Below are 24,307 nucleotides of genomic sequence, written 5' to 3'. Positions count from 1 at the left end.
TTCAGGGTGTGCAACGTCTTTTCAGCCTCCATAGAAGGAGACGGGAAAACACTGATAATGCCATTTCTTCATTCAGTTGAAAACTCTGACGAGCCATAAGAGTACTAAGGAAAAAGCGGTGTGCAACCCCAAAAGGGAGTAATAAACAAATCCGTAAACAGATTATTTAAATCAAATTTCTTTGAATCTCATGAAAGATAGGAGCAGAATCCTAGGTACTAGCATCCTCATCCAGTACAGGTGGATTGGTATGCTTCTTATGCTATTTCGGTGCTGAAGCAAACTGTTTTCTCTTTCCTCCTATGTTTTTCTTTGGCCCATATCGGTTGTACCTAATCAGGGCCCACCGGTACCGACGAAGTATCAGGAATTTAGGAGGAGTGAAGCTCAACCAATCCTTGCAAAGATGGCTTCAGAAAATGTATTTATTTATTTATTGTTAATTTATAACGTGCTTAATACCAGCGAGTGGTTTCTAAGCGCGGGATCGGGATTTGAACCTGTGTTGCGCCACGTTGTCTTGCTTCCAAGACAAACGCGTTGCATACCGGAGGTCTGATCAACCCACCGTTAAGCTAACCTTTTCAGTGTATACTAGGAGATTCCTCACTTCTTCTTACCTACTACTTTGTCTGATGGGAAAAGGTCATCTGGTACCGATTCACCGGCAGTACTGTGTTCCCCACCAAGAGGTAATTGCATTTTTCCACCTGTAGGCACTGGTGCCTTCCCAGATGAATTCAAAGATACATTTTCACAAAAGAATGTTCTCCTGAACAGCCTTGTTAAGGCCCTGAAACTGGGGGTGTGATCTTATCAGAACTAAGAGGTTATGCCAGAGCACATACCGTATGTGGGAATTTCCCACACTAGCTTCTTGGCAGCGTCTTATGACATCCTCCATCACTTTCGGTAATGGTCCCAGCTGTGACATAGACAGAAGGCGATTCTTGTGAGACATCGGGCAATCCCCTAACAGAGGGTGCTAGTACTCCCCAGGTGATGGTTGCCCAGGCAATCTATACAGGCATGTTGAGGGACCACAACTGAGTAAAACCTTTTACACGGGATGCATTGCTTGAAGCTGGTGACGTACTGCACATGCCGGAGGGAGGCACATGCTGAATACAATGTAAATAGACAGAGAGGCAGAGGAAAAACCTCTCTCCAACTCCCCTTAGGGGAGTGGGAAGGCGCTATGCAGCGGCAGCTAACCCGACCCAAATAGTGTGCAGCCAAAACAGGAACTGAGAGTGGTAGGTGTTTGACGCATGCATAGAGGGGCAAAGGTAGCGCACAGAGGGATGCGCATGTGCACAGGACCTTGCCTACTAAATTACATTTTCTTAAAGTGTCAGCGTCTCTTTATTAGACTGCTTTTCCCAACCCAGGTGCAGAGGCGGGTTTAAGAAGGAGGAAATCACAAAACCTATAGCCAGGTGCTTTCTCTTGCCTTGCCCCATCTATGGAGCTCATAACCTGTTTTTCTTCATTTACCTCCTGCATTGATGTTATTTCATAAGAATTTTAAAACTTTTTTATTTCAAACTTAATTCACAAACTTTTTTTTATGATTCAGATTCATTTCTTGTTTTCATGCTGTTGATAGAAAGCTGCCTACGGGTTACGTCAACACAGTATAAAAAATCGAAATAAATAAGAAGTACGATAGAGTTTTTCAGGGCCTGGTGGGATACAGATGAAGGTGCAAGATTTTTCCACAAGAGGTTAAAAAGATGTATTTACTATTATCATATCAAACGCACAACAGAATGAATTCCAGGAGAATACTACTTGTGTGAGTATTGATGAATTAGTGCCCTAGACGTCCTACAGCGTAGAAGGTTAGATAGGGGGGATAACATTATGCCTTCTGCCTAAGATCACCAGGCCACATGGGGGACTTTTTGTGAAGATGATAGATGCATTTCTTGAGCTAGTGCTGGAGATCTACACACTCAGTTGTGTGTATGGGAGGGTGGTCTCTGGTTTCATGATCAGTCTGGATGTGGGTAGGGCAAGACCTAATGCGTAGATCTAGGCTGTTCCTGGGTTTAAATGGAAAACATCTGTCTCAAGGCTACATACTTTCAAAACAGGGATATAATGAGTAATTTGGCTGCTAATGCACTGTGAGGCTGCCTTTGAGAGGAACTTAAATGTTAGGCAAAGAATTTCAACTTTTATACTAGCTCTTACAGGAAGCCAGGAATGCTACATTTCGCTGACTAAGCCTTATGTGGGCCCTCCTCTTGAGAACCCAAAAAGAATTCTACAACTGTGCTTTCAACTATGTGCATTTTGTCAAGCCATTAGTCTTGAAGGGCGATCGCTTCCCAGTATTGTAGTGGTAGTCAAACTTGTTTATCCTGAGCTCCCCGCCACCTTAAGTCAAAATGTTGAATATTGTTCTTGTGACATCGTCAGTTTTCCATGGACTCCCACATCACGTGGAGTAGGACAGAGAGCCACGGGAAAGGGAGGGGCGGGAGGTGTGAGGCGGGCATAAGTTAGAATCCGGGAGTTGAAGAATAAAGATGTTTGAACCTTCCTCACGTCTCCGCCTCTCCCTGCCGTGAATGCATGTTTGGAAGCCGTGTGGGAAATTGGTTCGAAAGTCCACTAAGGACTTTACACTGGCGATGAGGCCTGATAGAACCTCACGAGGACCAGGTACACCGCACTCGTGGCAAAATTGAACTAGAGAGCGGACACGAAGGCTGCACTCTACTTGATGGCGTGTGAGGACCCCAGGCATATGGAGCCGACAGAGCTGCCTCCGCCTACCCGCAGTGAGCAAAGCAGCCATTAATTCCTGTGCCTACAGAAGCGCGCTGGCGGGAAACGAAACATGGAATGAGTTTTCTCCGTTAGTAAAGCAGACTCCAAAACCAAACGACAGAAGCCCGACAAGCACAGGTGGGGCGCTGAAGTCGCAGGAACACGCGCACGCGACCTGTACAGCATTTAGAATTAGCCCGGTCCGGACACAAGCTGCAGCAGTGGACACACGTGGTGCAAGAGAACGCCACGAAAAAAGCGGCCTGCGCAAAGTAAACCGCCGACCAATCGGCCTGCAGAACGAAGAATCAGGCCGGTCCGGAAACAAGGGGCCACAGCAGCAAACGCACTTGGTGCAGCAGAGCTCTGGAAAACACGTGGATTTCACAGTGAATTGCGAAAAATAAGGTTGACATCACACCACGGATGCTGTTTTCATCGTGTCAGGGACAAGGAAAACCCTCCACACCCATCCGGCGGATTCAACAATAAATCAAGGTCAGCCAAAAACACCATTGGGCTAGAAGCAACAGCACATCATACTGAGCAGTGCACACCTACTAGGGAAAGAGGCACACCCAAAAATGTCGGGGGATGACACTCTGACTGTCCCACTCACCCCAGCTCGAGCATTGCCCGCCAGGATGCAGGACTGCCTCATCACACAACTGCCCACAAATTTCGACATAACTGAATCCAGCACCCTGGGCCCTCGCTGGAAAAGATGGATAAGGGATTTTGAGGTGTGTATAAAAGCAATTGGGCCTGGATGAAGAAAAGAAGCACAGCCTCCTCAATGTCAGACATTGTGGATGAGCTCCCCACAGACACCACCAATACATACACAAGCCTCAAAGCAACATTAACGGACTACTTCACCCTGCACACAAACGTGTACTATGAGAGGAACATATTACACACAACCACGCAACCAAGCAAGTCAAAGGGGAATCCATGGACGCCTTTGTGATGCATTTAAGGTTGAAAATGAAACACAGCAACTTCAATAATTATTCAAATGAGGAAGCGTTGCGCTCTTAAATCATAGTAGGATGCAAATGTGCAGACTTTAGGAAAAGACTACTGCAAAAACCACGAAACCTAGAGGAAATTCTGCGCCTTGCTCGCTCGGATGCAGCATTAGTATCCCAAGTCGAAGGTTTGGGCGAGATAAAGATCACACATGGCAAATGCGAAGGAATCAATAAGCTGGAGAGCGCAACCATTCTGTTACAGATGCGGATACGAATTTCCGCACAAGGGCCAATGCCCAGCCATAGGCCAGCAGTGTTCGGCCTCTGGGGGAGACCATCACTTTAAAGCGGTATACTGCATGTATTGTAATCAAATGAGAGGTAAAGGAACAGGAGGGAAACCATTGCAGGGTAGAGAGAGATCAGCACAAAGTCTGCCCAGGGCCTCCACCCAGATGAATGAGCCTCCTCAATGCAGACACAAAGAAGAAAAGGCAGAGAGAGGACGTGACAGAGCGTCGGGAGACTGGCGTAACAGCAAGCCACCATCTTGAAGATCAAGGAGACGGCCCCGGAGGTATATACGCCATCTGGTCGAGCACTCAGAATCCAACAGCAGATCCAGTGCATCATCTGAGGAGGACACCAGAAGGAGCGAGAAGTTGCAGGAAAAACCAAGAAAGAAAGTATACCTATATGCTTTGGGAAACCCGACGGCGAAGGAACACAGCCCAACACTGATCAACCAAGTAAATAAGACGGCTGCTGAGTTCTTAGTGGACACAGGGGCGACCGTGAACGTCATAAGCGAGGAAGTATACAACAGCGTACCACACGCCCCATGTCTACAGCCAGCAAAAGCTCATATCTACCCGTACGGGTCAAAGACACCATTACCGTGCAAAGGGTATTTCATGGTGTTGTTCAGCTACAAGGGACAATAAAAGAAAATCCCCATGCAAGTGTTGAAGGCAACCACCGAAAGCGGATGTATCTTGAGCTACAAGGCTTCCATTGACATGGGTCTCATCCACATCCTGTACAGACTCATGGTTCACAAGCATCTAGACCCCACAGCAAAAATTGAACAGCTATTCCCAGCGTTGTTCAAACGCCTGGGAAAGTTGAAAGGATGCCAGATTGAACTCCACATTGACCCAAATGTTCCTCCCGTAGCCCAACATTATCGAGGAATCCCCATGAATATACAAAAACAAGTGGAGGAAGCTCCGAGCTGTTACTTGGGCCTCAGACACTGAGGAATGCTGAGCCAGCCTGAGATCTGCAGAGTCTAGACCCAGAAACATATGGGCTCCATTTCGTTCCTATATTTTTTCTTTATCCAATGACAGTGATGACGATGCCAGCGAACAGATGTCCCCAGGTACCAATTCCACTTAAACCTTCAGGCTTTGACTGTTAACGTAATACCTGTTCCTTTGGTTACTGTGCTACAATATGTACCCTTACTGTTTTCTGCAATCTTTTACCAGACTGTAAACACATAATGTACTCTTACCGACTGATTGTATGCTGCCAGTATCTCTCTGTTGTACTGTCAAGCTTAAAGTTAAAAAAGTGTTATTGGTGTTCTCAATAAACAGAAAGTCTCCAGTCGCTGGTAATAAAGTGATGCAAAATAATGTTAAAAAATAGCAAGTTCCAAAGCTACGTTAATGCTCCTTTCCCCTAGATTTATTGTCCTCAAGACACGGGATGGTGCTCAAAGAATTGTCTCTTGTATTCCCAGTCTTTCAAGCCCCCTAACTTGGAATACTACTCTACCTAGTATAGGTTTCACTTTATCAATTCCAGAGTGTTTGTTCCCCTGGCTTCCAATCTTCTAAATGGTGGCGAGTTCCTGACTCGCAAAAGTGATCCTTATAAAATGTCTCTTCCACTGGGTACCAGTCCCTCCTGGCTTTAGACCTTGGTTTCTGATATGGGTGCGGGTCCCAGACTCGCACAAGTTTGTTGCCTGTTGTTTTACACTCCAGCCAAGTATGCAACTCCAGGGTCCCAGACCCTCTGCTTCTCGTTTCCTTATTTTGGTGCGCGTCCGTTTATTTCCCCTTGGTCCACTCTCCTGGCAATTATGCAACTGCACATATTCGTTGTCCCTTGGTTCCTTCTCCTGCCAATGAGACTGCCATGCAACTCCATGGTCCCAGACCCTCTTTTAGTCTCTTTTGGGTCCCCAACTCTCTTCTTCCCATGTTCTATTAAACATGGGTACCTGTACTCTCTCGTTTGACTGGCATTTATCCAGCTCTTGTAGAGGCTCAGGCAGCTCCTTCGTGAAAGGCGGGCTGTGCAGTGGTTCCACAGGCATCTCTCTTTCTCTGGTTGCACATCCTGCCTGCAAGCGGCTTGTGGGTGCAGGGGTCACCTGGAGGTGAGTACTGACAGCAACCCTGTCGGTCCTTCCTGCACAGACCTTCGTCAGGTTTTGCTTACTGTGGCCTGATATTTATTAGTCGGCATCTTTGATAAAGCAAGCATGATAAGTAGTATTACCTCTATAGACTGATGTTTTGGTGTAGCAGCCTGTATATTTCTTAATGTAGCTTGACTTTTTATTAACTGAGCATCTATGATGAAGCAAGGATGATAAGGTTAGTTATTGTTTATTATTGGTAGGGTCAGGTAGATTTAGATTTTGTGTTGAGGTTTTGACGTTCTGACGATAGACTAGGACCTATGTTTTCAGTTAGGAAGGGACTTTCTCTATAGCAATATGGCGAGAGAGGCCTTTGCTTTATTATTTTATTAAAATGTCGACATTGTGTGTGACTCCTTCTTCCAACTGGCACACTGGTTACTAAACTCTGAAGAGGACAAAAGGGGAGATCATGCAAGATGTTGTCCTGATGTGTCCATCAGTTCAGACATTCTCGAATATGAGGTGGAATACAGATAAACTTGGATCCTTGTTCTAAAAGCTGATTCTAATTCTGGATGAGATGCTTCTGAGGGGTTCTCCTTCTTAGCCATGCAAATTGAATCAGATAAATCTTAGAAACCACTAGGCTGATTATCTCCTACCGAATATGAAATTGAAGGGTAGTAATCTGCAAAGCTTTAAGTCTTCCTTGTCGAGGAAACGTTTTGCCCGATGTGTCTCCAAAGTAGTACCAATTAATTGAATGTGCCGAGATGGAACCAGGAATTATTTCAGAACCTTTATAGAAATCTCAGGCCATGAAGAGTTTTGCAAGTCTTTTGCATGCTCTGGTAAACCTGAGATGAGGATTGAGCCCCTATGAGCCAGTGTCCAGGTATAGGTAAAGGTTCACCCGCTGAAATCATAGGTAGGCTGAAACCAGACAGGAGTTTTGTGAGTAATTTTGGGGATTCATTAAGACCGAAAGGGAAGACACGTATACTGGTGATGAATGCCTCCAGGGGTGAACTTCAGAAATTGGCAATGTTCTTTCTAAATAGGAATATGGAAATACGCATCATGCAAATCTATAGACGCTAACCAATTTCACGACTGGACAGCTGCCAGAATCTGTGGAAGAGGTAGCATGTTGAAGTCTCTACAGTAAGTAATTGATTTTGGTTCTATAGATCGAGAATTGGCCTTAGACCTACCGATTCTTGGGAATAGTAAAATAGCAGGAGTAGAATCTCTGTCCTCACTCATTCTGGTATCACCTCTTAAAGTGCCTCTATAGCTCACATTAAAAGGAGAAGCAAGACGCTTTTTTAGATCCTGGAGGTGATAGAGGATGGGTAGCAGGAAGCGCCAAGGCATAGCCTTTTCTAATAATATCTAGAATCCACAGATCTTAAATCAAAGACCCCCTCCACTGTGGTATAACATATGAAAGTCCCTGCTACTGGGGATGGGTGTTCCTTGAGAACAGGAACTAGTGGAAATTGCACCCCATGGAAAAGGTTTCTTCGGTTCTTGAGCAGAAAAAGGAATCAAAGTTGGGTCTGTACCTGAATTTTTGTTAGTCATATAGACTGGATTATGAGCCTGACAAGGCTGCCATTCTTTGAAAGGTTGTAAGGATGATACCCTAATTTGGATTGTGACGAAATGGAACTTAACGATTTTTCTCCATTAACACTTGCCGCATTCTTCTGTACATCGCCCATTGATTTGTCAAACAACATTTTCCCATGAAAGGGGAGCTCGAAGACCTTCTCCCAAGATTCTTGGTGAATTGAGGTAGCAGCAAGATAAGCATGCCTTCTCATAATAATGGCTCTGATCATAGCCCTGTGCACTGTTTCATGTCTTTATTCATTTGTAGCTGCTGAGTAGCACTTCTTTCCCTTGCGAAATGAAATAAGCAACTTCTTGCCACTTCTGAGGGAAGATACTCTACAAATCTGTAGGCTTTCTCCTAATTTAAAATGTTAGAAACTACCAGGACAGTATAGGCATCGAGTTGGCATTGCAGCCCTGCAGTTAAATACACTTTGCTACCCTAGGAATCCCAAGCTTTCGAATTCTTGTGCAGTACTGATGCTGATGATGGTGATGTACCTTTGCCTTTAGTGCCTAGTGTGGCAGATATAACCCTGGACGGGTTGGTACATTTCCCATAATAATAAAAGGATCTTGCCTGGATGTCCTATATTTTGCCTACAGGGATTTAGAGATGACTAGTACAAAATGAGGTTTAGCCCTTTGCATGAGAGTGTGTTCCAATACAGAGCTTGCCATTGAGAAAAGGGGTCTCACTTGAGCTTTGCAAAAACCTCAGCCACCTCACTTTGTACTCCACCCGAAGTAGCTCTAAGGCTTCCATTGCCTTGGAAATCATCTCATTACACAGTTTAACCAGATAGAATCGATACCAGCCCAACTCATAGGGATCTATTCATTACAACCATTTTGCTGCATTTGTCAGTGCATTTTTAAGTGGGGTGTGGGGTTAGGGTATATTTTCTTTTTAATTTGGTGGGTCGGGGAAGGGGTGGGAGCATATAGGGCTTTCTCCCCATAAGAATGCTGCAAAACATGCAGCGAAACGTTCACAATGAGTTCCACACCTATGAGCTATACCAGATCCATAGAATATTCGTCGTCTTTGTCATCAGTATCAGGATCATCAGTAGTTTTTTACTTTTCGGGCAAAGGCTATAAAGGAGGAACTTCTTCAAAAGAAGGACAAATCACAGCCTGCCGAGTCTGTGCCTCTGCTGGAGGAGTCATCTTTGCTTTAATTCCCTGAAGCAACACTTCCAGGTAAGGATCAGAGACCATTGCATCTAGCACTGTGCTCGTTATATATTTTTGCTACGTCTGATGTCTCTGAAAAGAGGTGCTCTTCCTCTGACCTAATTGGTGAAGTAGATTAATCAGTGGTTAATAGAACCTCCACAGGGTCTGCAGATTTACTGAAAACATTAAATGCCACCAGTGTTGGTAACTGAATATTCATGAAAACAGAGCAGGATGGCTCAGTATTAAATGAAACCCCAGGGTCTTCTGGACAAAACAGAACTGTATCTTACCGTAGTGACACTGGCACACTTAGGCCATAGTGCCCTCCTCTATACTGTTGGGAGGCCCCACGGAACAGGCTGGAGCGAGTTGCTGAGCAGCAAAATATTGAATTATTTTCTTATGCGAGCAGGCCCTCGCATGCACCAGGCGGTACCTCTCCCGTCCGTCCGGTCGAACTATCATTTTCTTTCTTTAAGCGTTTAACTGGACCACAATAAATATTTCTCAAGAACCTTTTGTTCCTGTTTTTCTAGAGATGGGATGGTGGGAGGGCATATGGAGGAAACAGGACTGGGGCCTCAATGTATAAGTGTCACTATGGTGAGTAACGTTTCCATACTCTGACGGCCTGTCCCCTTTCCTCCATACTATTGGGAGAGCCCAAATCACCCTACCTCCAAACATGGGGGGTAGGATTTGTTCTGAAAATAGGTTTTGCAAAACTGCCTGCCTGAAGGCTGCATCACTCTTCGAGCTACAGTCAGTCTAAGGAATAGTACTTACAGAATGAGTGAGCATTATCCCATGTCGCTGCCTTACAAATGTCGTGGATGGGCACATGTCTCTGGAACGCCACTGAGGCACCCTTTCCCCTGACTAAGTGCGTGTGAAGTCCTGTCAAAGGTTCCTTGCCAATCATATTGTATCCTTCAAGAATGGTAGAAACTATCGACCGAACTATGGACGTCTTTGTGGCCGCCTGTCCAGGTGCATTCCCGCCCAAGACCCATTTCATAGGTCTTTTTTGTTCTTTCCAAATGAAATTTCAAAACACTGGCTACATTCAGGGTGTGCAACGTCTTTTCAGCCTCCATAGAAGGAGACGGGAAAACACTGATAATGCCATTTCTTCATTCAGTTGAAAACTCTGACGAGCCATAAGAGTACTAAGGAAAAAGCGGTGTGCAACCCCAAAAGGGAGTAATAAACAAATCCGTAAACAGATTATTTAAATCAAATTTCTTTGAATCTCATGAAAGATAGGAGCAGAATCCTAGGTACTAGCATCCTCATCCAGTACAGGTGGATTGGTATGCTTCTTATGCTATTTCGGTGCTGAAGCAAACTGTTTTCTCTTTCTTCCTATGTTTTTCTTTGGCCCATATCGGTTGTACCTAATCAGGGCCCACCGGTACCGACGAAGTATCAGGAATTTAGGAGGAGTGAAGCTCAACCAATCCTTGCAAAGATGGCTTCAGAAAATGTATTTATTTATTTATTGTTAATTTATAACGTGCTTAATACCAGCGAGTGGTTTCTAAGCGCGGGATCGGGATTTGAACCTGTGTTGCGCCACGTTGTCTTGCTTCCAAGACAAACGCGTTGCATACCGGAGGTCTGATCAACCCACCGTTAAGCTAACCTTTTCAGTGTATACTAGGAGATTCCTCACTTCTTCTTACCTACTACTTTGTCTGATGGGAAAAGGTCATCTGGTACCGATTCACCGGCAGTACTGTGTTCCCCACCAAGAGGTAATTGCATTTTTCCACCTGTAGGCACTGGTGCCTTCCCAGATGAATTCAAAGATACATTTTCACAAAAGAATGTTCTCCTGAACAGCCTTGTTAAGGCCCTGAAACTGGGGGTGTGATCTTATCAGAACTAAGAGGTTATGCCAGAGCACATACCGTATGTGGGAATTTCCCACACTAGCTTCTTGGCAGCGTCTTATGACATCCTCCATCACTTTCGGTAATGGTCCCAGCTGTGACATAGACAGAAGGCGATTCTTGTGAGACATCGGGCAATCCCCTAACAGAGGGTGCTAGTACTCCCCAGGTGATGGTTGCCCAGGCAATCTATACAGGCATGTTGAGGGACCACAACTGAGTAAAACCTTTTACACGGGATGCATTGCTTGACGTACTGCACATGCCGGAGGGAGGCACATGCTGAATACAATGTAAATAGACAGAGAGGCAGAGGAAAAACCTCTCTCCAACTCCCCTTAGGGGAGTGGGAAGGCGCTATGCAGCGGCAGCTAACCCGACCCAAATAGTGTGCAGCCAAAACAGGAACTGAGAGTGGTAGGTGTTTGACGCATGCATAGAGGGGCAAAGGTAGCGCACAGAGGGATGCGCATGTGCACAGGACCTTGCCTACTAAATTACATTTTCTTAAAGTGTCAGCGTCTCTTTATTAGACTGCTTTTCCCAACCCAGGTGCAGAGGCGGGTTTAAGAAGGAGGAAATCACAAAACCTATAGCCAGGTGCTTTCTCTTGCCTTGCCCCATCTATGGAGCTCATAACCTGTTTTTCTTCATTTACCTCCTGCATTGATGTTATTTCATAAGAATTTTAAAACTTTTTTATTTCAAACTTAATTCACAAACTTTTTTTTATGATTCAGATTCATTTCTTGTTTTCATGCTGTTGATAGAAAGCTGCCTACGGGTTACGTCAACACAGTATAAAAAATCGAAATAAATAAGAAGTACGATAGAGTTTTTCAGGGCCTGGTGGGATACAGATGAAGGTGCAAGATTTTTCCACAAGAGGTTAAAAAGATGTATTTACTATTATCATATCAAACGCACAACAGAATGAATTCCAGGAGAATACTACTTGTGTGAGTATTGATGAATTAGTGCCCTAGACGTCCTACAGCGTAGAAGGTTAGATAGGGGGGATAACATTATGCCTTCTGCCTAAGATCACCAGGCCACATGGGGGACTTTTTGTGAAGATGATAGATGCATTTCTTGAGCTAGTGCTGGAGATCTACACACTCAGTTGTGTGTATGGGAGGGTGGTCTCTGGTTTCATGATCAGTCTGGATGTGGGTAGGGCAAGACCTAATGCGTAGATCTAGGCTGTTCCTGGGTTTAAATGGAAAACATCTGTCTCAAGGCTACATACTTTCAAAACAGGGATATAATGAGTAATTTGGCTGCTAATGCACTGTGAGGCTGCCTTTGAGAGGAACTTAAATGTTAGGCAAAGAATTTCAACTTTTATACTAGCTCTTACAGGAAGCCAGGAATGCTACATTTCGCTGACTAAGCCTTATGTGGGCCCTCCTCTTGAGAACCCAAAAAGAATTCTACAACTGTGCTTTCAACTATGTGCATTTTGTCAAGCCATTAGTCTTGAAGGGCGATCGCTTCCCAGTATTGTAGTGGTAGTCAAACTTGTTTATCCTGAGCTCCCCGCCACCTTAAGTCAAAATGTTGAATATTGTTCTTGTGACATCGTCAGTTTTCCATGGACTCCCACATCACGTGGAGTAGGACAGAGAGCCACGGGAAAGGGAGGGGCGGGAGGTGTGAGGCGGGCATAAGTTAGAATCCGGGAGTTGAAGAATAAAGATGTTTGAACCTTCCTCACGTCTCCGCCTCTCCCTGCCGTGAATGCATGTTTGGAAGCCGTGTGGGAAATTGGTTCGAAAGTCCACTAAGGACTTTACACTGGCGATGAGGCCTGATAGAACCTCACGAGGACCAGGTACACCGCACTCGTGGCAAAATTGAACTAGAGAGCGGACACGAAGGCTGCACTCTACTTGATGGTGTGTGAGGACCCCAGGCATATGGAGCCGACAGAGCTGCCTCCGCCTACCCGCAGTGAGCAAAGCAGCCATTAATTCCTGTGCCTACAGAAGCGCGCTGGCGGGAAACGAAACATGGAATGAGTTTTCTCCGTTAGTAAAGCAGACTCCAAAACCAAACGACAGAAGCCCGACAAGCACAGGTGGGGCGCTGAAGTCGCAGGAACACGCGCACGCGACCTGTACAGCATTTAGAATTAGCCCGGTCCGGACACAAGCTGCAGCAGTGGACACACGTGGTGCAAGAGAACGCCACGAAAAAAGCGGCCTGCGCAAAGTAAACCGCCGACCAATCGGCCTGCAGAACGAAGAATCAGGCCGGTCCGGAAACAAGGGGCCACAGCAGCAAACGCACTTGGTGCAGCAGAGCTCTGGAAAACACGTGGATTTCACAGTGAAGTGCGAAAAATAAGGTTGACATCACACCACGGATGCTGTTTTCATCGTGTCAGGGACAAGGAAAACCCTCCACACCCATCCGGCGGATTCAACAATAAATCAAGGTCAGCCAAAAACACCATTGGGCTAGAAGCAACAGCACATCATACTGAGCAGTGCACACCTACTGGGGAAAGAGGCACACCCAAAAATGTCGGGGGATGACACTCTGACTGTCCCACTCACCCCAGCTCGAGCATTGCCCGCCAGGATGCAGGACTGCCTCATCACACAACTGCCCACAAATTTCGACATAACTGAATCCAGCACCCTGGGCCCTCGCTGGAAAAGATGGATAAGGGATTTTGAGGTGTGTATAAAAGCAATTGGGCCTGGATGAAGAAAAGAAGCACAGCCTCCTCAATGTCAGACATTGTGGATGAGCTCCCCACAGACACCACCAATACATACACAAGCCTCAAAGCAACATTAACGGACTACTTCACCCTGCACACAAACGTGTACTATGAGAGGAACATATTACACACAACCACGCAACCAAGCAAGTCAAAGGGGAATCCATGGACGCCTTTGTGATGCATTTAAGGTTGAAAATGAAACACAGCAACTTCAATAATTATTCAAATGAGGAAGCGTTGCGCTCTTAAATCATAGTAGGATGCAAATGTGCAGACTTTAGGAAAAGACTACTGCAAAAACCACGAAACCTAGAGGAAATTCTGCGCCTTGCTCGCTCGGATGCAGCATTAGTATCCCAAGTCGAAGGTTTGGGCGAGATAAAGATCACACATGGCAAATGCGAAGGAATCAATAAGCTGGAGAGCGCAACCATTCTGTTACAGATGCGGATACGAATTTCCGCACAAGGGCCAATGCCCAGCCATAGGCCAGCAGTGTTCGGCCTCTGGGGGAGACCATCACTTTAAAGCGGTATACTGCATGTATTGTAATCAAATGAGAGGTAAAGGAACAGGAGGGAAACCATTGCAGGGTAGAGAGAGATCAGCACAAAGTCTGCCCAGGGCCTCCACCCAGATGAATGAGCCTCCTCAATGCAGACACAAAGAAGAAAAGGCAGAGAGAGGACGTGACAGAGCGTCGGGAGACTGGCGTAACAGCAAGCCACCATCTTGAAGATCAAGGAGACGGCCCCGGAGGTATATACGCCATCTGGTCGAGCACTCAGAATCCAACAGCAGATCCAGTGCATCATCTGAGGAGGACACCAGAAGGAGCGAGAAGTTGCAGGAAAAACCAAGAAAGAAAGTATACCTATATGCTTTGGGAAACCCGACGGCGAAGGAACACAGCCCAACACTGATCAACCAAGTAAATAAGACGGCTGCTGAGTTCTTAGTGGACACAGGGGCGACCGTGAACGTCATAAGCGAGGAAGTATACAACAGCGTACCACACGCCCCATGTCTACAGCCAGCAAAAGCTCATATCTACCCGTACGGGTCAAAGACACCATTACCGTGCAAAGGGTATTTCATGGTGTTGTTCAGCTACAAGGGACAATACAAGAAAATCCCCATGCAAGTGTTGAAGGCAACCGCCGAAAGCGGATGTATCTTGAGCTACAAGGCTTCCATTGACATGGGTCTCATCCACATCCTGTACAGACTCATGGTTCACAAGCATCTAGACCCCACAGCAAAAATTGAACAGCTATTCCCAGCGTTGTTCAAACGCCTGGGAAAGTTGAAAGGATGCCAGATTGAACTCCACATTGACCCAAATGTTCCTCCCGTAGCCCAACATTATCGAGGAATCCCCATGAATATACAAAAACAAGTGGAGGAAGAACTGAAACAGCTTCAAGCGGACATCATCGAACCGGCCTAAGGGTCTACAACGTTGGTGTCCCCCATTGTCCCTGTACCCAAGAAGGACTCCACAGACATTTACATATGTGTGGACATGAGGCGGCCAAATGAAGCTATACTCCGGGGAAGCCCCGCGCATAACTGTTATGGTACATCGCCTGAATGGCGCAACTATATTCTCCAAGCTAGACCTCAACAAAGGATATCATCAACTAGAACTAAATAAGGTATCTAGATACATAACCACATTTGCCACCCATCTGGGGTTGTACAGATACGCCTCCATTTCGGGGTCTCTTCTGTGGCCGAAATCTTTCAATCTGAAATCCATAACGTCATTAAACATATACCAAACTGTCTGAACTACAGTGACAACATCCTAGTTTTCGGACAAGACCAAGAACAGCACAATAACACGCTCACAGAAGTATGCATGGCCCCCGAAGAAGCCTGGCTCACGCTGAACAAGGACAAATGTGAATTTAGAAAACAGACACTCTGTTTTTTGCTCACATATTCTCATCAAAGGGGATGACTCTGGATCCTGAATAGGTCACCGCACTCACGGATGCCGAAGCAGCCAAAACCACGTCTGACCTACGATCATTCCTTGGGCTTGCCAGCTACTGTACCCGCTATATACCAGATTTCGCCTCTGTGAGTGAACGCCTCAGAAATCTGACAAAACAGAACACAGACTTTGCATGGACAGAAAAGTGTCAACAGGTGTTCCAGTCGATCAAACAGCGCATATCAGATGCCAAGAACATGGCCTATTTCAGCTCAAAACGAGAAAAAGAGCTGATCGTAGATGCCAGCCCGGTTGGCCTAGGCGCCATCCTGACGCAAATTGATGATAAAGACAACCAAGCAAGACACATTGTATCATATGCCAGCAGGAGCATCTCCAAGACGGAACAAACCTACGCACAGGCAGAGAAGGAAGGTATGGCCGTAGTGTGGGCCTGTAAACATTTCCATCTTTTCCTGTATGGTAAACCATTCACAGTTGTCACGGACCACCAGGCACTGTTATTCATCTATGGGAATCCACAAGCCAAGATGCCACCGAGAATCGCGAGGTGGGCCTTAGGACTACAGGACTATAGTTTCAACAATGTTCACAGGCCTGGCAAGGACCACAACCCTGCAGACTTCCTCTCGCGTCACCCCTGCAAGGAATCCCAGCCGGCCCACTCCATCGCGGATCAATACATTGGCTATTTGGTACACAGGAACACCCCAAAAGGTCTAGATCTGAATCAAATAGCTCAAGAGACTGACAACGACCAAAGACTACAAATCATCCTCAGGTGTCTGGAAACCAGACACTGGAAACAGGCCCGACAAGTGGGAGATAACATGTGTGAGGAAACCAAGCAAGATGTCAACTGCCTAATAGCCGTCAAAGACTAATTAGCCAAAACAGAAGAGGGACTAGTGCTCAAGGGTACCAAAATGGTAATTCCCAGAACATTGTGCGGAAAGGTGTTGGAGCTAGCTCATGAGTGCCACAGAGGCGTAGTATCAACGAAAAGAATGCTCCAGCAAAAACTATGGTTTCCTCATCTAGACGCGCAATTAGAAGATCTTTTCAAACACTGTCCCACCTGTGCAGTCATCAACCCACACATGAGGCCTGAACCCGTGCATGACGGCACTCCTGGAGAAGGCATGGGACGACATTGCAGTGGACTTCTTGGGACCCCTGAAGGGGGTGACTACATACTGGTGGTGGTAGACTAATATTCACAATTCCCAGACATGCAACTAGTGCCGTCCACATCAGCATTTCATACTATTCCTGCACTTGACAGAATGTTTGCCACCTATGGCATTCCAAGGGTCTGAAGTCCGACAATGAGCCCCCATTCACGGTTTCAAAACATTCTCTGAATAGATGGGTTTCAATCATCGAAGGATAACGCCACTGTGGCCACAAGGAAACTGCACAGTAGAACGCTTCATGAGCAACATAAAGAGAAATGTGCAAATCGCCCGACTAACTGACTAACTGGGGAGCCCATGGAGAAAATGCTATACCAGCTGTTACAGGATGATCGAAACACCCTGCACAGTACCATGGGGAAGACCCCATCGGAAGTCATGTTCAGCAGGAGCATAAGAACAAGACTCTGACCAGCCCCGAAGAAAGATACAGGGGAGACAATGAGATGCGAGAACAAGATGCCAGAAGCAAAGCAAACATGAAGAAACAGGCCGATGAAGACCGTAGATCCAGGAAAAATGACATAGGACTGAGAGACATTGTCATAGCACGACAGACGCAAAGCAGAAAGAGCATGGCTGCATTTGGGGAAGAACCCCGAACAGTGACTCAGGTAAAAGGGTCCCTCATCATGGCACATGGTGACAGGAAAAGCATCACAAGAAATTCATCACATTTCAGGCTGATGCCAGGCATGATCCCACCCAATGCTCACTCTTCAGACGTCACAATCCCTGAATGGGATCCATCCTACGAAGGAGATGGAGAAGACTCAGGCGAGGAGACAGCCGTGTCTTATCAAGAGGCCAGTGAAGAACACCGAGCCTTGAGACCTCAGAGAACTCGGAAAAAGCCCCAGAGACTAATTGAAGAAATGAACTAGAGTCAACATTATGTTTAGTATCGGGGGGGGCTGACATAGTCAGTTTTCCATGCACTCCCACATCACGTAGAGGAGAACAGGGAGCAACGGGAAGGGGAGGGGCGGGAGGCGGGAGTTAGTTAGAATTCGGGAGTTGAAGAGTAAAGATGTTTGAACCTTCCTCCCGTTTCTGCCTATCCCTTCCGTGAATGCATGTTTGGAGGCTGTGTGGGAAATTGGTACGAAAGTCCATGAAGGACTTCAGAGTTCTGGCCCCCACAAAAGATGTAACTACTTATATTTTCTTATGAAAGCAGTGTCCGTAATCCCTTTTTGCGGAGCCTGGTCTAACCCCAGGACATCCATTTGCACCCCACAAAGGAGGGGCAGCCCACAATTTAAAGACCACTACAGTACTGCCACGTGCAGTTCGAGGCTTAGATAATGGAAGATGCTTTAGATTATCTCACTTAATTATGAGACGAGGTGGTGCGCAAGGGTCCCTTAACGTGGGGGGAGGTGCCATTACCAACAAAGTCAGTCAAACACTGAGGGTCATATTGACACCGCGATTAACCGGAGGCTTGTGCTAATGGCTGTAGAAAAATAAAAGTAGAAACTTACCTTTATTTAGTCTTCCAACGCTGGGTCCGGAAAGGGAGTCCATTTCAAATGTTGATTACGGACTTCTGCAGTAAATGCGGCAAAGGTACAAGACAGCAGAAAGGTATGTTTTCCTTTTTTGAAATGTTTGCATAGCCTTTAGCAACCACTCGCAGGTGCTAAAGACGAAATCTTTCGTTTTAAATTAAACGCTTAGTTTTTCTCAGTGCTCGGAGACTTGTAAGGAGTCCTTCTCCATTGTTGATTCATAGTCAACACAGAAGACGGATTCCTGTTCCTGACGCAGCTTTGAACACTGAGGAAAGGTACGTGTTTATTTTTTTGCAATGTTTACTTCGTCTTTAGCCCCTGCATGCTAAAGGCAGTAGAGGAGAGAGGGGGAGCAAAGCAGGCACGTGTGGAGGGCGTGAAGCAGTAGGGGAGCTAGGATCACAGGAGTATACCAGAGAATACAGATCGGGTTCCGAGCTCCCTCATTGGCCAGTGCACCTCCTCAGGCTGCAAATGAGTTTTCCTATTTTTAATTATGATAGGTCTTTGTCATTGACTTGTTTTTCATAGTTATGCTACACATTTACATACAATGGTAAGCAGGTATATGTTGAAAAGAACTTGGAAGACAAGGGTAGGCTCGGATAAAGGGGACCCACTTAAATCTGCTGAGTTCAGTCACTAGGAATTATTTTGACTATTCAAAGATTTTCTGGTACTCCCATCACCTTCGTATGTTCTTTCCACAAAGGGTGGCTGGCGAACAGTTTCAACGGTAGCTGTTAGGTCAAGGAAGATGGGAAAGGGATATGGACAAGAGCAGTTCTGTAACATGAAGACAGCTTATTAGTGCTAGCATTGTGATAATACAGTCTTTTTACAAAAAATATGTGGTCCAAGGGATAGTTTCCAAGTACAGTAGGGTGCAGATAAGGTTTAAGACACGGGTAGAAGGTGGATTTATGAAGGCTTTAATAACATCGTCTATAGAGTAAGAGATAATCACAGTGTTTGTGATTGAGCATGCTTTTATATTTCTGCCATTCTTTCAAACCTGGGACGGTGTGAACATGTAGAGAAGTGTTTCTGCCAGGTTGAGTTAAAAATGGTCAATGGAGAAATGAAGGATAATTGGTGCAGGAACAAAGGACACCCAGAACGGGACTTGTTAAATGAATGCATAGTCATTCTGGATTCCTGAAAGAAAGTATTGCGTTTGAACAAAGTACATGTAAAAGGGACATGGATAATTCAATGCAAGAGGATTTGAAATGGTATACTGTAGCTTAGATGTTATGCAGTCCTAAAGTGGTCTGAGTGTTTTCTCAATTGGTGGCACAGACAGTCCTAGGTAGCAGCGCAGCCAATTTATGAATTTTATCAGGGGTGCTGATGTCCTTATTTTAGGGAAGAGTTCTAGTGTTTGAGGCAGCTAGTGAACAGTGTTCAGGACTTGCTTGGGTCCACAGTGGATGCTCTGTGTGATAATTCACCAGGTCTTGTCACTTGTCCCCATAGGGGAGCCCTTTGCCATGAGGCTAGGGAGGTGAGGCTGCTGCCCAATAGCTACCCTAGGGGTGGTAATATGCAGGAGGACCTCATAGAGAAAGACTCCCCGCCTGGCGATAAGGGCATCCACCTGGGGAAAAGCCACCCTAAAATCCTGTCACATAACCCCCTTCCCTCATGGTCAACCTTTTCTTTCACCAATGATAGTGGAGCCATCTGTTATTGTAAAGCCAGGACTGTGACAAATGTAAGACATACTGAGACGAAGAAGAACGCGAGAAGCATATGGAATTACCATATGCAAAGCCAGCCAAGTACTGTAACAAGCTAGTTCACTGAAGAGTGCCAAAGAGACTTTCTAAGATGGTGTTGATATTACGCCAGGGCGGAATCAACAGTGTAAAGTAGAAAGCAGGAATGGCCTATGGAGAGTTCACTGTGGAAGCCAGAAGTACGCAAACAAGACCTGGGAAGTTGAAACTTGGAACACTGCAGTTAAAGCAGATCTGTCTCTCCCAGAGGCGGACAAGAAGAGTTGCTGGAGCGTCCTATAAGCCGGCAGGGAACCGACTCACAGAGTGCATCAGGAGTCATCTCCCTTGTCGCAGTGGTCAGCCCAATACCACTGGCCAAGCATAGTGCATCAGGAGTCATCTCCCTCATCCAGTGGCTAATCCAATACCACTGCTCAAGCAGAGTGCATCGGAAGTCATCTCCCTCCTTGCAGTCAACAGTCCAATACCACTGCTCAAGCAGGGTGCATCGGGAGTCATCTCCCTAGTCGCAGTGGCCAGTCCAAAACCACTGCTCAAGCAGAGTGCATTGGGTGTCCTCGTCCTCGTTACAGTGTTTCATCCAATACCACTAATCAAGCAGAATGAGTCAGGAGTCATCACCCTCATTGTATTAGTCCCCCCACTACCACTGCTCAATGAGTGTAATGGGAGCCATCTTCCTCATCCCAGTGATTCACCTAATACTTCTGTTAAAACAGAGGGCAGCAGGAATTGTCTCCCTCAAAGCTGTGGCCCAACAAATGGCAGTGGAAAGCCCAAGGGCTTTGGGAAACAATCCCCTCAATATGATATAGAAACCAGTAGAGAGACATGCAAGAAAGATATAGAGAACCCTGGAAAACATATCCATCATCTGAGTGTTAAATGGAAGTCAAATAAGGCTATAAGTTATTCTACTTCCTTGAAGGAGTTAAAGAGAGACTAATCCAAGTTGTCTTACAAGAGTGCTTAATGACCACTGTGGGGAACTTGTATAAAAGCACAAGGTGACCCTGGTACCTTGTGATGGGACACTGAAGGAGTTACTTCTACTATAAGACTGAATCAGCCAGGAGTAGGGACCCACTTTCCCGGTGAGGGAAACACAAACTTCACTTTAGTTAAAGACTTATGTTTATGGTGTGAGGGTTAGATTAGTTGGTTTCTGATGGCGGACAGAGAACATTTCATTTTGACAGCTATTCTGCCAGTTCACTAAAGTTTCCTAGGTTGAGGCAGGGAAAGCCCCTTAGAAGTAGGGAGATATAGGTTTTCTTGAGTTATACAATACGACTTTGTAGCCCACAAAATGACCCCTCCTTGTCAGTCTCCTTCTTCTACACCCTCACACCAGGCATTGAGCACGAGAGCACCAGCGTATCCGGCACCCCTGCTAGGAAGGAGTCAGGGGTCTAAGATGTCGAGCCAGCAGATGAAGTCTGTAAGGATCACAAACCTATTGGTAGGTTAGGTGTGGGGGATGGTTAGGAAATCAGTGATAGATGTGAGGAAATGGAAAAGGCCCCTAGATGGCAATAGCGCAGGAGTATTTTTGACATGGCTGGAGAGAGGGGGAGAGAGAGAGAGAGAGAGAGAGAGAGAGAGAGAGAGAGAGAGAGAGAGAGCGAAACACAGAGGGAGGGTCTCTGTGAGCAAGAATATTCCCACCTCCTGTGAAGTTAAGAGCTTGGTAGGGGAGTTTCATGTTGACGACTGAAAAGGATCAGGTTTCAATGAGGCTATGGTACTTATCTAGGATAAGGTTGCATATGAAAGTCATGTGAAAGACAGCTGATTACTTAGGATTGCTCAGCAGATGGTGTGGAGGAGACACGTGTTATGGTGGATTTGGATTGGGTGGATTGGGTGGATTCAGTGCATGGTGTTGGAGTGGAGGTTAGCATGGGGCAGGGTGAATTGTGTAAGACATCCAGCAGTCATGAGGTTGTGGAGGTAGAATATGTCAGACATTTTATTAGCTGATGTTTGATGTTATTTACCTATTACCTGCTGTGTTTTAGCTGATTACTTCATGTAATTTGACTGATGTTTGCTGCCATTTGCCCTGCGTCATTTGGTTGGTGCTATTCTGCAGGAGTGTAATATTCATTGGTTGATATTATTGCATTATTTGGCTGATGCCTGAAGTTATTTAGCAGATGCCGGAAGTTAGTTGGCAGAGGCCTGAAGTTAGTTGGCTGGTCCCTGATGCATCTTTATTGGTTTGATGTTGATTGGCAAGTCTGTGTTGTGCTGCTTTTGTTTCATGACAGTTAGGTGGTGGACATATCCCAACTTGCGCAATCTCAATGCCACCTGGCCCAATAAGATCTTTGTCTCTGTCTTCCCTCTGTTCCCCCTCCCTTGCCGCGTCGCACCTTGAAACACTTGTGTATAGGCGCATTATAAATGCCATTACATATCATAAGCATTAAATTGGACATTTCTGACCTGTCAGGAGTCCCTCCCCCCCCCCAATCATTGTGCCAAGCGACTGCTCTCAATAGTCTACATTGATACCACTGCTGTGTCATTCATTCAGGGGTTGCTGGTCTGCAGTTAGATGTTGTAGCTTTCTTAATTGGCAACATGCCTGATTGGGGCCATCACTCTCTCCAAAATTGATTGTGGCCAAGCAGTAGAAGCACAACATTTTTATCTTAAACCTTTCTAAGCTCAAATACAACCTCCTCCTGAAACCCACATTCATCCATTTTTTCCAAAGTATAAACCAGAAGGTGATACAAACATCCACATGAGCCCAGATATGTTTTGCTCTTGCTGTGCTTTCTCTGTCTCCTGGATTATGTTGATAACAATTAGATGATATATAATGCAGATTGGTATCTTTCCACTGAGCACTCTTACATGAAAACAAAAACAAAGAAATCTGCAAAAGGCATTGAGAGTATTATATATCGTGGTGTTACTGGAAATAAAATATATGAAAAGATGCTGATGTGACTGATTTGAGGTCAATTCTGATAGGCTGGGTGGTGGGATTGTCACAAGGATGATGAAAAAATCCTGCCCACTATGAACATGATTTTTCCAGTACTCTTTCTGTATTCGATCACATCATAAGGAGTAGGTTTGACAGGATGTTGCATAATTTTGGCAGGGCCCAAATCCGTAGGAAAGGGTTATAGCCAGGTTTCCAACACATTTGGAATTTTACCCACTACTACACCAAACCAGACAACTGCAACGTCCCTTACACATCACTTGATCAGACCATGAGAGGACTGTACTGAAGATAATGTTTGCATCCCAGCACGCCTTGCGTTAAAAACTTATCCTTTATAATTATATAGTAAAAAAAAGACTTACTGAAACCCTTGTCTGTGTTAGAAGTATAACCAACCAAGCCCACTTTTAATCCAAAAGAAAGGAGCCTGATGCCACAAAGTGGGTGCCTACCCCATCTTTTGCATTTTTAAAAAGATAATGAAATGTGACACCCACAATGACCCTCAACACAGGGCATGCTGATGATTTCCAACCCATGTTTGAATTTGCACATCCATGGCAGGCAAACACAGACTATTGCAGCGCACACACGAATCATTGCTGCATGAACACAGAACATCACAACATGTGGAAGAGAAGCAACTCACCTTGATCACCTCTGGACATGCATAGTGAGGAGACCTGGACAGGGATAGGGTGCAGGTAGTGGGGTGGAAGAGGTGAGGGCGAAATAAGGAATGGAGAGGAGTGAGAGAAAGGGAGACAGAAGGAATGATGATGGCACAGGGGAGGAGAAAATGTATTGGGGCAAGAGAGAAAGGGGGGACAAGGAGAGATGGCGGGATACAGAAAGGCGAATATTTGTGGAACAGAAATGTACAAAGCATGAGTGGAAGGAGATACAAATGGGGAAATCAGGTTAAGGAAACAAAGGTTAATAATTATAGTGTGACAGAAAAAGGTAAAAAGATCAAGGAAACATAGGCAAAATGCATTCAAGGAAAGAGAGGGAGGGAAGAGAAAATAGGAAGGAAGAGAAACACAGAGAAGTTGTTACATATTTAGCTGAATAGGAGGGGAATATCAAGCAACACAGCTCACTGAAGCATCTGAGCCCTAGCTAGAGGAGATCAACCTTGGAAAGAACCAGTAGCCTTCTCCCAGGATGCTCAAAATGAGGGCTAGTAGGGTGAGGCTGGCTGGTCTATATGGCACTAGAGCAATTAATTGGCAGTTCAATACCTCTGAAAGGAAATTAGTCAGGTCATAATCAGGCAAATGCCAGAGGCAGCAATTTTAAATTAACTCTAATTCTAAACTGACAGTGTTGTGATGCCTAGAAAA

General features: G+C 45.6%; 1 protein-coding gene across 4 annotated transcripts in view; it reads right to left on the bottom strand.

Annotated features, from left to right (window-relative positions):
• LOC138527139 (serine/threonine-protein kinase BRSK2-like) overlaps positions 1-24,307 on the bottom strand; it is a 743,148-nt gene that overhangs the window by 286,355 nt on the left and 432,486 nt on the right. For all 4 annotated transcript variants that reach the window (XM_069638239.1, XM_069638257.1, XM_069638249.1 and 1 more), the window contains one exon: positions 23,611-23,644. In XM_069638239.1, coding sequence (XP_069494340.1) covers positions 23,611-23,644 — 34 coding nt within the window. The remainder of the gene's footprint in view (positions 1-23,610; positions 23,645-24,307) is intronic.

This window comes from Ambystoma mexicanum, chromosome 1q, assembly GCF_040938575.1.
Source record: "Ambystoma mexicanum isolate Mex_15411 chromosome 1q, UKY_AmexF1_1, whole genome shotgun sequence".
In the NCBI taxonomy this organism is placed as follows: Eukaryota; Metazoa; Chordata; class Amphibia; order Caudata; family Ambystomatidae; genus Ambystoma; species Ambystoma mexicanum.
Note: the sequence above shows the minus strand (reverse complement) of the source record. Positions and strands in the feature narration are given on the sequence as shown.